The sequence below is a fragment of the Pan troglodytes genome, chromosome 6, assembly GCF_028858775.2.
Source record: "Pan troglodytes isolate AG18354 chromosome 6, NHGRI_mPanTro3-v2.0_pri, whole genome shotgun sequence".
NCBI lineage: Eukaryota > Metazoa > Chordata > Mammalia > Primates > Hominidae > Pan > Pan troglodytes.
Window position 1 is genome coordinate 83,266,726 of NC_072404.2, and position 12,143 is coordinate 83,278,868.

General features: G+C 45.5%; 1 protein-coding gene across 1 annotated transcript in view; it reads left to right on the forward strand.

The window, feature by feature from the left end:
- Positions 1–12,143, forward strand: part of TYW1B (tRNA-yW synthesizing protein 1 homolog B) — a 265,501-nt gene that overhangs the window by 8,566 nt on the left and 244,792 nt on the right. Inside the window, 1 exon segment of the mRNA XM_054687593.2 lies at positions 9,158–9,259. Within this exon segment, the coding sequence (XP_054543568.2) occupies positions 9,158–9,259 (102 nt within the window).

Sequence of the window (12,143 nt, forward strand, 5' to 3'; positions counted from 1 at the left end):
TCGAGCAATTCTCCTGCCTCAGCCTCCCTAGTAGCTGGGATTACAGGTGCCTGCCATCACATCTGGTTAATTTTTGTATTTTTAGTAGAGACGAGGTTTCACCATATTGGCCAGGCTGCTCTCGAACTCCTGACCTCAGATGAGTCACCCGCCTCAGCCTCCTAAAGTGCTGGGATTACAGGCGTGAGGCACCGCTCCCAGCCAAAAAATTTATTTTATTTTTTTGTAGAGACAAGATCTTGCAATCTTGTCCAGGCTGGTCTTGAATTCCTGGCTTCAAGATATTCACCCACCTTGGCCCTCAAAGTGCTGAGATGATAGGCATGAGCCACCAGGCCTAGCCAGGTCACAGGTAGTTAGTGCTTTCTAGGAAAAGATTTTAAGGAAGGCTAGCATGAAAATAAATTAGGGGAAAAATCAAGGTCTGTTATTTTTGTGGACTACTTCAGAGGGTTCTACTGCCCTCTTGTGGAAATTGCGCAGAATAGTACTTCTTAGGTTTTCACTACTTGAGTGCAGATACTTTGCTTCATTTTACAGTCGAAGGTCACTTGTTAAGTTAAACCTTAAGCAATGGAGGTGGGAAACCTGAAAAAAAGCAAAAAGGTGTCTGAGCAGCCAAAGCAAAGTCCTTTTAATGTTACTCATAAAAAACCTTTTTCAGAGCCTCTTTATGCATGTTTTTACGTTTTTTAAAAAAATGATCAAAAAGATCAAACGAATACTTGCAGATGGTAACAAATCCAGGTGTACAGAAAGTTAATAATGAAATGTACTCTCCAGAAACCTTTTAACTATTTCTATTTTTAGTTCCTCTGATGCTTATGCTGCGTTTCTAGATTTATCAACATTACACAAAAGTTATTGACTATATTAATTAGTTTATACAAACAGCCCTCAAGTCTCAGTGGCTTAATGTTGCTGTCCATATCATAGTTGATTTTGGGGTAGATAGCCATCTTCCATCTTAAAGCTGCGCCATCTGAATTTATTTTTATTTATTTTATTTCATTTATTTTTTATTTATTTATTTTTTTGAGATGGAGTCTCGCTGTGTCGCCAGGCTGGAGTGCAGTGGCGCGATCTCGGCTCACTGCAACCTCTGCTTCCCGGGTTCAAGCGATTCTTCTGCCTCAGCCTCCTGAGTAGCTGGGACTATAGGCGCCCACCACTACGCCCAGCTAGTTTTTGTATTTTTAGTAGAGGTGGGGTTTCACCATGGTGGTCTGACTGGTCTCGAACTCCTGACCTCGTGATCTGCCTGCCTTGGCCTCCCAAAGTGTTGGGATTACAGGCGTGAGCCACCGTGCCCGGCCTTTATTTTTATTTTTTAAGAGACGAGGTCTTGGCCCGGCGTGGTGGCTCACGCCTGTAATCTCAGCACTTTGGGAGGCCGAGGTAGGCAGACCACTTGAGGCCAGGAGTTCAAGACCAGCCTCGGCAACAAAGCAAAACGCCATTTCTACTAAAAATACAAAAAATTAGCTGGGCGTGGTGGTGCACGCCTGTAATTCCAGCTACTTGGGAGGCTGAGGCAGGAGAATTGCTTGAATCTGGGAGGTGGAGGTTGCAGTGAGCCTAGATTGCACCACTGCACTCCAGCCTGGGTGGCAGAGTGAGAACCTGTCTCAAACAAAAAAAAAAAGGAAAGAAGAAAAAAAGAGATAGGGTCTTGCTCTGTCACCCAAGCTGGAGTGCAGTGGCATGATTTTAGTTCACTGCAGCCTCGACCTCTTGGGCTTCAGCAATTCTCCTGCCTCACCCTCCTGGGTAGATGAGAATATGGGCTTGTGCCACCATGCTGGGCTAATTAAAAATTTTTTTTTTGTAGAGATGGGGTCTCCTTATGTTGCCCAGGCTGGTCTTGACTCCTGGCCTCAAGCGATCCTTCTGTCTAGGGTTAGAGGCATGAATCACCATGCCCAGCCCATCTCAATATTGGGCTAGGATTACAGGATAGGATTACAGGTGTGAGCCACTGTGCCCAGCCCATCTCAATATTTCTTCATTCTGCTGTTGGATTTGATTGATTCGGATTTGGTCGTGTATAGAAGACTATTAAAAACTTTTGCCTCAGAAGGCATAACTTCATTGTCTTCCAGCATGTTAGTATTGCTAATGAGAAGGCAAATTTGTAGATGACTTGATTATTTTGTTTCTGGAAGATTTTCGGATCATTTCTTTGTCCTTGATTTCTGGAAATTTTATGGGAAGGTGACTATTTGGATCTTTTTCAGCTATTGTTCTGTATACTTGATTTTTTTTGTTTTGACAATTTGTATGCATTTTGACGATTTGTGTGCATTAGTTCTGTTAATATTTCTTGGATGAATTTTTTTTCCCTTTTCTTTTTTTCTGGGATTCCTGTGGGATGTTCTACCTTTTGGATCGTCTTCTGTGTCTCAGATCTTTTCTCTTATATTTTTGTAACTTTTTCTTTTTCTTCTTCTTTTTTCTTCTTCTTCTTTTTTTTTTTCTTTTTTTTTGAGACAGGGTCTTACTCTGTCACCCAGGCTGGAGTGCAGTGGTGTTGGCCTCCCAAAGTGCTGGGATTTTTGTATTTTTAGGGGAGACGGGGTTTCTGCATGTTGGCCAGGCTGGTCTCAAACTCCTAGCCTCAAGTGATTCACCCGCCTCGGCCACTGAAAGTGTTAGGATTACAGGCTTGAGCCACGTGCCTGGCCCTAAATTTCTGTTTCTAATCTTAACTGTTTCTCTCAACTCCAGACTTTCATATCGAGTTACCTTTCTTAGAGCATCATATGAATGTCTAGTAAGCATCTTAACATCAGTTTGCTCAAAACTGAACTCCCAATTTTCTGCCCAAGCCTGCTCTACTTGTAATCCTTACAATTTCAGTAAATGACAACTTTATCCTTCCAATTGCTTGGTCCAAAACACCTTTTGACTTCTTTTTATACAACCCATGTCCAGTTTGTCAGCAGATTCTGTTTGTTCTACTTTAAGAATAGATTCAGTTTCCAATCACTTCTTACCACCTTCACTGCTACTCCCCTGGTCCATGCCATTGTCAACCTAAATACCATAGAGAGGCTCTCCAAAAGAAAAGATGTTTGTTTGGGAATAGCACGTACATTGCAATGGGGATACAATTGCCATAGTAAACTGCATGTATTCAGGGAAGTAAAGGAAGGCAAAGATTTTTAAGGGAAAAAATGAGGATTACAGAATTGTTTTGAAATAATTATTCTTGCCTACAAAGGTTAATAACAAAGGTGACACAATCCAAGGTTGGACATGAAGTTGCTGGGCAGATGTCCTTGCAGTAGTATTTTTTGTGTAAGGTTGCAGTGGTCTTTGTGCAAGGTTGTATTTTTTGTAGAATCTTTCTCATTATCAGGAATTTGAGTGTGAGGCCAGGTGTGATGGCTCACGCCTGTAATCCCAGCAGTTTAGGAGGCTGAGGCAGGTGGGTCACTTGAGGTCAGGAGTTTGAGATTAGCCTGGCCAACATGGCAAAACCCCATTTGTACTAAAAAATACAAAAATTAGCCTGGTGTGCTGGCACATGCCTGTAATCCCAGCTACATGGGAGGCTAAGGCGCGAGAATCACTTGAACCCGGGAGGCAGAGGTTGCAGTGAGCCAAGATGGCGCCACTGCACTCCAGCCTGGGGGACAGAGTGAAACCTTGTCTCAAAAAAAAAAAAAAAAAACAATCTAAGTGTGCTAATTCTTTGTCTTCCGTAGCTCTTACTGTCAGGGATATTTTCGCATAAGTAACTCCATGTTGTTGATTCTCACAGCTTTGACACTGCCATGATATTTTGTCTGGATTCGGACAGTCATCTCACCATTGACTTCTGCTATAATTTGTTGTTTGTTCCCCCAAAACTGATGTTGAAATTTGATCCCTCGCATTGGTGATGGGCCTAATGGGAGGTGTTTGGGTCCTGGGGGCAGATCCCTCCTGAATAGATGAATCCCTGGGGGAGGGGTGAGTGAGTTCTTGCTGTCTTAGTTCCCAAGAGAGCTTGTTGATAAGAAGAGCCTGGAACCTCTCCTGCACTCTTGTTTCTTCTCTTGCTGTGTGATCTTTGTGCTTGCCAGCTCCCTTTCACTTCTACTCTGCCAGGAGTAGAAGCAGCCTGGAGCCCTCACCAGATGTAGATGTCCAATCTTGAACTTTTTCAGATATCAGAATTGTGAACCAAATAAACCTTTTTATGGTGGCCCATAACAGTTTTTCCTTTACATAGTTAGCACTTCCTTAAGGACCTCTTGTAAGGCAGGTCTGGTTGTAATAAATTCCCTTAGCATTTGTTTGCCTGAAAGGATCTTGTTTCTCCTTCGCTTATGAAGCTTAATTTGGCTGGATATGAAATTCTTGGTTGAAATTTCTTGTTTTCTTTTTTGAGACAGAGTCTTTCTCTGTCACCCAGGCTGGAGTGCAGTGGTGCGATCTCAGCTCACTGCAACCTTTGCCTCCCGGGTTCAAGTGATTCTCCTGCCTCAGCCTCCCGAGTAGCTGGGACTACAGGTGTGCGCCACCACATCTGGCTAATTTTTGCATTTTTAGTAGAGATGGGGTTTCACCATGTTGGTCAGGCTGGTCTCTAACTCCTGACCTCAGGTAATCCACCCATCTTGGCCTCCCGAAGTGCTGGGATTACAGATGTGAGCCACCATGCCCTGCTTGAAATTTCTTTTCTTTAAGAATGCTCAATATAGGCCCCAATCTCTTCTGGATTGTAGGGTTTCTGCTGACAGGTCCACTGTTACCCTGATGGGATTCCCTATGTAGCTGACCTGCCCCTTCTCTCTAGCTGCCTTTAACATTTTGTCTTTCATTTCGACTTTGGAGAATCTGATGATTTTGTGTCTTGGGGATGGCCATCTTATGTAATATCTCACTGGGGTTCTCTGCATTAAATAAACCTTTTTAAAACATAGATTGGGCTAGGCACAGTGGCTCACGCCTATAATCCCAGCACTTTGGGAGGCCAAGGCAGGTGGATCACTTGAGCCCAGGAGTTCGAGACCAACCTGTGCAACATGGCAAAACTCTATCTCTACAAAAAATTCAAAATTTAGTCAGGCATGGTGGCGTGTGCCTGTAGTCCTAGCTACTCGGGCGGCTGAAGTGGGAGGATTGCTTGAGCCCAGGAGGTCAAGGCTGCAGTAAGCCGTGACTGTGCCACTGCACTTCAGCCTGGGCGACAGAATGAGACCTTCTCTCAAAAAAATAAAAGACATAGATTACCCAGTCTCAGGTACTCCTTTATAGCAAAATGGACTAAGACAGTCTTTCTGATTCAGTACCACTCGGCCCTCTTCTGACTCTAGTATACTCTCAACTCAGCAACCTCCATGACTGTTTGAAAACTTAGGTGAAATCATGTCATCCCTCTGCTTAAAACCCTGCGCTGACCCCTTCATTCAAGAGTCAATGCTTGAGTCCTCACAGTGGCCCAGAGATCCTACACGTGTGGCTCTTTGTTAACTCTCTTACCCCATCTCCTTGGTTCCCTTTTTTTCAGTCTTAATAACCTCCACTGGGCCTTTGCAGTTCACTGTTCCTGCCACCTGGGATAACCTCATGGTTCTCCCAGTTCCTTCAGCTTTGGCTCAAATCTCACTTTATCCTTGTGTTAGTCTCTTTTGCATTGCCATAAAGGAATACCTGCAGCTGGGTAATTGATATGGTTTGGATCTGTGTCCCCACCAAATCTGATGTCGAATCGTAGTCCCCAGTGTTGGAGGTGGGGCTTGGCGGGAGGTGCTTAGATCTTGAGGGCAGATTTCGCATGAGTGTTTTAGCACCATCTCCCTTGTACCGTCCTCGTGACAGTGAGTGAGTTCTCATGAGATCTGGCTGTTGAAAAGTGTGTGGCACCTCCTCCTTCTCTCTCTTGTTCCTGCCATGTCATGTGCCTGCTCCTCCTTTGCCTTCCACCAAGATTGGAAGCTCCCTGAGGCCTCCTCAGAAGCAGATGTCGTTACACTTCCTGTATAGTCTGCAGAACTGTGAGCCAATTAAACGTCTTTTTTTAATAAATTGCCCAGTCTCAAGTATTTCTTTTTTCCTTTTTTTTTTTGAGATGGAGTCTCGCTCAGTTGCCCAGGCTGGAGTGCAGTGGTGTGGTCTCGGCTCACTGCAGCCTCTGCCTCCCAGGCTCAAGCGATCCTTCCACCTCAGCCTCCCAAGTAGCTGGACCACAGGTATATGCCACCACGCCCAGCTAATTTTTTGTATTTTGGGTAGAGATGGGGTTTCACCATGTTGCCCAGGCTGGTCTCGAACTCCTGACCTCAAGTGATCCACCCGCCTCAGCCTCCCAAAGTGCTGGGATTACAGGCATGAGCCACCATGCCCGGCCGGGTATTTTTTTATAGCAATGCAAGAATGGACTAATACTGTGATTTATAAAGAAAAGAGGTTTATTTGGTTCATGGTTCTGCAGACTGTACAAGCATGGTGCCAACATCCACTTGGCTTCTGGCGAAGCTTCAGGAAGCTTCCACCCATGGAGGAATAGGTACCACATGGTGAGAGAGGGAGCAAAGGAGTAGGGAGAGATGTGAGGCTTTTTTTTTTTTTAAACAGCCAGCTATGAACTAATAGGGCAAGAACTCAACACCAAGGGGAGGGCGGCAAGCTGAGGTAGGAAAGTAGAGTCTGGAGACAGAGCCTAAGGCCAACCTGTGGCTGACTTCCTTGAATTAAACTGAAAGGAAAGCTTTAGCCTCTGATTGGCTGTGGGCTAATTCTTTATTTGCAGAGGGTGTAACTCCACTGCAGCCTGTGATTGGCCATGAGCCAATTCTTCATTTGCATAGGGTGTAACCAATTGGAAGCCTCCAAAGGGTACCTGGGGGTGTTACCAAATACTTCTAGCTTAATAAAAACCCAAGGAACATTACAACTGGAGCTCTTGAGCCACTTGCTCAAGCCTGCCTCCTCTCTGTAGAGTGTACCTTCCCATCAATAAATCTGTGTTTTTGTTGCTTCACTTGTGCATTTTTTTCAATTCTTTGTTCAACATGTGAAGAACCTGGACAGCTCCTAGTCAAGACCCTCCACTGGTAACAAAGCCACTCATGAGGGACCCACCCCCATGACCCAAACACCTCCTATTCGAGCTCACTTCCAACACTGGAGATTACGTGTTAATGATATTTGGAGGGGACGAATATCCAAACCATATCAGTCCTTGAGGCCTGCTGCAGTACTGTTTTCTGACCCCCAAATACCTTTTTTCTTTTTTTTTGAAATGGAGTCTCGCTCTGTTGTCTAGGCTGGAGTGCAGTGGCACGATCTCGGCTCACTGCAACCTCCGCCTCCTGGGTTCGAGCAGTTCTCCTCCCTCAGCCTCCCAGGTAGGTAGCTGGGATTACAGGTGCCCACCACCACTCCCGGCTAATTTTTGTATTTTTAGTAGAGATGGGGTTTCACCATGTTGGTCAGGCCGGTCTCGAACTCCTGACCTCAGGTGATCTGTCCGCCTCGGCTTCCCAAAGTGTTGGGATTACAGGTGTGAGCCACCACGCCCGGCCAACCTGTCCTTTTTCTATACCAGTTCTCATGCTTACTATTGGGAGTTATCATTAGCCCACAAGACTGCCCCCACTTCAGACACCAGTCACAAGTCCCAGCTTTAAATTTAGGGTTCCACACCACTGCCTCCTCAGGTTCTATAGGATGACTCACAGACCTCAGGAAGTTGCTTGACTTATGTTTACTGGTTTATTATAAAGGATGCAACTCAGGAACGGCCGAATGGAAGAGCTGCACAGGGCCAGCTATGGAGGGGTGGGGGTTGAGCAGGGCTTCCAGGCCGTTTCTGGCCGTGTCTTCTCCCCAGCACGTTGGTATGTTCACCAAGTCAACAGTCTCCATTGTTCAGGGGTTTTTCTTGGAGGCTCCATTACATAGGCACGATTGATTAAATTATTGGCCCTGGTGATTAAGCTCAATCTCCAGCCCCTCTTCTTTCCTTAGTGTTCCCTGTTGGGGCTGGGGTAGGAGGTGCTGAGTTTAACCTCTCATCAGTTTCTCTGGCAATGAGCCTCTGTCCTGAAGCTACCTGAGGCCTCGCCCCAGTAAGTCATCTCATTAGCGTACAAAAGATATTCATTCCATCTTTTGTTGTAGTGGCTGCTCCCAACCCAGAGCTTCTCTGGGGTTCTGACAGCCCTGTGAACTCTTCCCTAGGGCTTTTTCCTGTCTGTCAACTGGCTTCTTTTCATGTTTCCCATTCTTTTCACTCTTCACTCTTTCTTTTCTTTTCTTTATTTATTTATTTTGGAGATGGAGTTTTGTTGCCCAGGCTGGAGTGCAATGGTGCAATCTTGGCTCACTGCAACCTCTGCCTCCTGGATTCAAGTGATTCTCCTGCCTCAGCCTCCCGAGTGGCTGGGATTATAGGTGTGTGCCACCACGCTTGGCTAATTTTGTATTTTTAGTAGAGATGGGGTTTTACCATGTTGGTCAGGCTGGTCTCGAATTCCTGACCTCAAGTGATCCAACCGCATCGGCCTCCCAAGGTACTGGGATTACAGGTGTGAGCCACTGTGCCCAGCCCATTCTTCACTATTTCTTTTTGCACTTCTTTGTGTTTATTGTTTTTTAATATGTTATTTTCTTTATGAGACAGGATCTCAGTCTGTGGCCCAGGCTGGAGTGCATTGGTGTGATCATAGCTCACTGTATCCTCTAACCCCTGGGCTCAGGGGATCCTTCCGTCTCAGCCTCTTGAGTAGCTGGGACTACAGGTGTGTACCATCACACCTGGCTAATTTTTAAATTTTTTTATAAAGATGAGGTCTCACTTTGTTGCCCAGGCTTGGCCTCAAGTGATCCTCCCACTTCAGCCTCCCAAAGTGCTGGGATTACAGGCATGAGCCATCTTGCCTGGCTGATATGTTTATTCTAGTAGGGCAAGGCAGATTGATCATCCAAAGCCAAATTAGATTCAGTCCTATGTAAACCCTGATCGGGTGAGAACAACACAATTGAATGATCTCGGTAATGGTGCCCAAGAAAATGGTAAGAGTGCGGATAGAATTTGGGTTCATATCAGTCACTGAAAACATTTTTCATGAGGAATGCCACATTCTTGTGCCAACAGGGGTAAATGAGGGCTATATTTGGCTCATTGAAGACTTTATTTGATGTTTTTTTTTTGTCCTATTAGGGATTTGCAACAGTTCTTGCTGAAGCAGTTACGTCCCTGGATCTGCCTGTGGCCATTATTAATCTAAAAGAATATGATCCAGATGATCATCTGATAGAAGAGGTTGGTAATTGTCTTTTTCTTCAATCAAAACTCTCAAATTTAACTGATCTGCAATCTTCACAGTAAATTTAATTAGATAACTAGAATCTTCAGAATAAATTTAATTTTCGTGCTAAGGGATTTCAGTTAGTTGAATTCCAGTGTGAATCAGAGAACTGAATGTGGGGTGAGGTTCACTGATTCTCACGTGGTGTGGGGCTTGTTCTTCAGGTGTGTTAAATTCTCCTGGGGCAGGGCTAGAGGTGAGAAAGCTTGGGTGGTTGGAAGTTCACTCCTTCCCACAATTTTCTTTTCTTTTTTTTTTTTTTGAGATGGAGTCTCACTGTGTCACCCAGGCTGGAGTGTAGTCGTGCAATCTCAGTTCAGTGCAGTGTCTGTCTCCAGGTTCAAGTGATTCTCCTGCCTCAGCCTCCCAAGTAGCTGGGATTTACAGGCATGCGCCACCATGCCCAGCTAATTTTTTTTTTTTTTTTTTTTTTTTTGCTAGAGTTGAGGTTTCACCACGTTGGCCAGGCTGGTCTCAAATTCCTGGCCTCAAGTGATCCACCTGCCTTGGCCTCCCAAAGTGCTGGGATTATAGGCGTGAGCGACTGTGCCTGATCCCTACTATTTTTATTTTTTTTAAATTTATTTTATTGAGACAGGCTCTCATTCTCTCACCCAGGCTCTGGAGTGCAGTGGTGCAATTTCAACCTCCCGGGCTCAAGTGATCCTCTTTCCTCAGCCTCCTAAAGTAGCTGAGACTATAGGCATGTGCTGCCATGCCCTGCTAATTTTAAAAGATTTTTTTTTTTTTTTTTTTTGAGACGGAGTCTCGCTCTGTCACCCAGGCTGGAGTGCAGTGGCGCGATCTCGGCTCACTGCAAGCTCCGCCTCCCGGGTTCACACCATTCTCCTGCTTCAGTCTCCTGAGTAGCTGGGACTACAGGCACACGCCACCACGCCCGGCTAATTTTTTGTAGTTTTAGTAGAGATGGGGTTTCACCGTGTTAGCCAGGATGGTCTCGATCTCTTGACCTCGTGATCCGCCCGCCTCGGCCTCCCAAAGTGCTAGGATTATAGGCATGAGCCACCGCGCCCGGCCAAAAGATTTTTTATAGAGATATGGTCTCACTGTGTTGCCCAGGCGGGTCTGGAACTCCTGGCCTCAGTCTCCCAAAGTACTAGGATTACAGATATGCCCAGCCTTCCCCCGTATTTCGAATCTCTTAATCAAGGAAGGGTTGTTATTGATGGCAGTGTGCTATGCTGGTAGACGATGGGCGATCCAACCAAAAGGTCAAGAGCAGAGAGTATGGGTTTCGGAATCAGAGAAATCTCTTATTAGCTGTGTGACCTCAGTGCATTGGTTAATATCTTTTTTTTTTTTTTTAATGGAGTTTTGCTCTTGTTGCCCAGGCTGGAGTGCAATGGTGTGATCTTGGCTCACTGCAACCTCCAGCTCCAGGGTTTAAGTGATTCTCCTGCCTCAGCCTCCTGAGTAGCTGGGATTACAGGTGCCCACCACCACACCTGGCTAATTTTTGTATTTTTAATAGACATGGGGTTTCATTATGTTGGCCAGGCTTGTGTCGAACTCCTGACATCAGGTGATTTATTTGCCTCGGCCTCCCATAGTGCTGGGATTACAGGCATGAGCCACTGTGCCTGGGCGCATTACTTAATGTCTATGAAGATTTAATTTCTTCATCTGAAAAATATTCCTCCCCTTTTTTCTCCAGTCATGCCCAGTTAGGGGATTTCACCCTACAGCAGTGGTTCTCAAAGTGTGGCCCCTGAGCCAGCAGCATCAGCATCTCCTGTGAACTTGCTAGAAATGCAGAATCTCAGGTCTTAGCCTAGCTGCACTGTAGAGCTTAAACAATGCTCCTGGTGATGCTGACGCAGGTAGAGTTAGAGAAGCAGTTAGAGGCTGGGCGTGGTGGCTCACGCCTGTAATCCCAGCACTTTGGGAGTCCAAGGTAGGTGGATCACCTGTGGTCAGGAGTTCGAGACCAGCCTGGCCAACATGGTGAAACCACGTCTTTACTAAAAATACAAAAATTAGCTGGGCTTGGTGGTGGGTGCCTGTAATCCCAACTACTCGGGAGGCTGAGGCAGGAGAATTGCTTGAACCTGGGAGGTGGAGGTCGCAGTGAGCCGAGATTGCGCCATTGCCCTCTAGCCTGGGCGACAAAAGCAAATCTCTGTCTCAAAAAAAAAAAAAAAAAAAAAAAGAAGAAGTATGTAGAGCTGGGGTTGACAAACTTTCACGTAAAGGGCCAGGTAGTATCTTCACCTTTGTGGGCTGGGCAGCTACTCAGTTTTGCCACTGAGGCACAAAACAGCCATAGATAATATGTAAATGAATGAATATGGCTGTGTTCCACTAAAACTTTCTTTAAAAAAACAGAGGCCAGGCGGGGTGGCTCTTGCCTATATAATCCCAGCAAGTTGAGAGGTCAAGGCTGGTGGATCGCTTGAGCTCAGGCATATGAGAGCAGCCTGGGCAATGTGGTGAAACCCTGTCTCTATTAAAAATAGAAAAATTAGCCATGGTGGTGCACGCCTGTAGTCCCAGCTACTTGGGAGGCTGAGGCATGAGAATTGCTTAAACTCGGGAGGTGGAGGTTGCAGTGAGCTGAGATCATGCCACTGCACTCCAGCCTGGGTGACAGAGTGAGACTCTGTCTCAAAAAAAAAAAAAAAACCCAAAAAGGCAGCAAGCAAGATGTGGCTCGTGGATTGTAGTTTACCGGCCCCGTCTTAGTGGTTAAATATCTAGCTTTAACTCTGTGCATTTCTTTGTCCCCCAAGAAAACGTATTGGTGTGCACATGAGTGAGCTTGAATGTGCTCTAAATTATTTGTGAAAAATTATTAGCAAACTTTGATACTTGTAACTA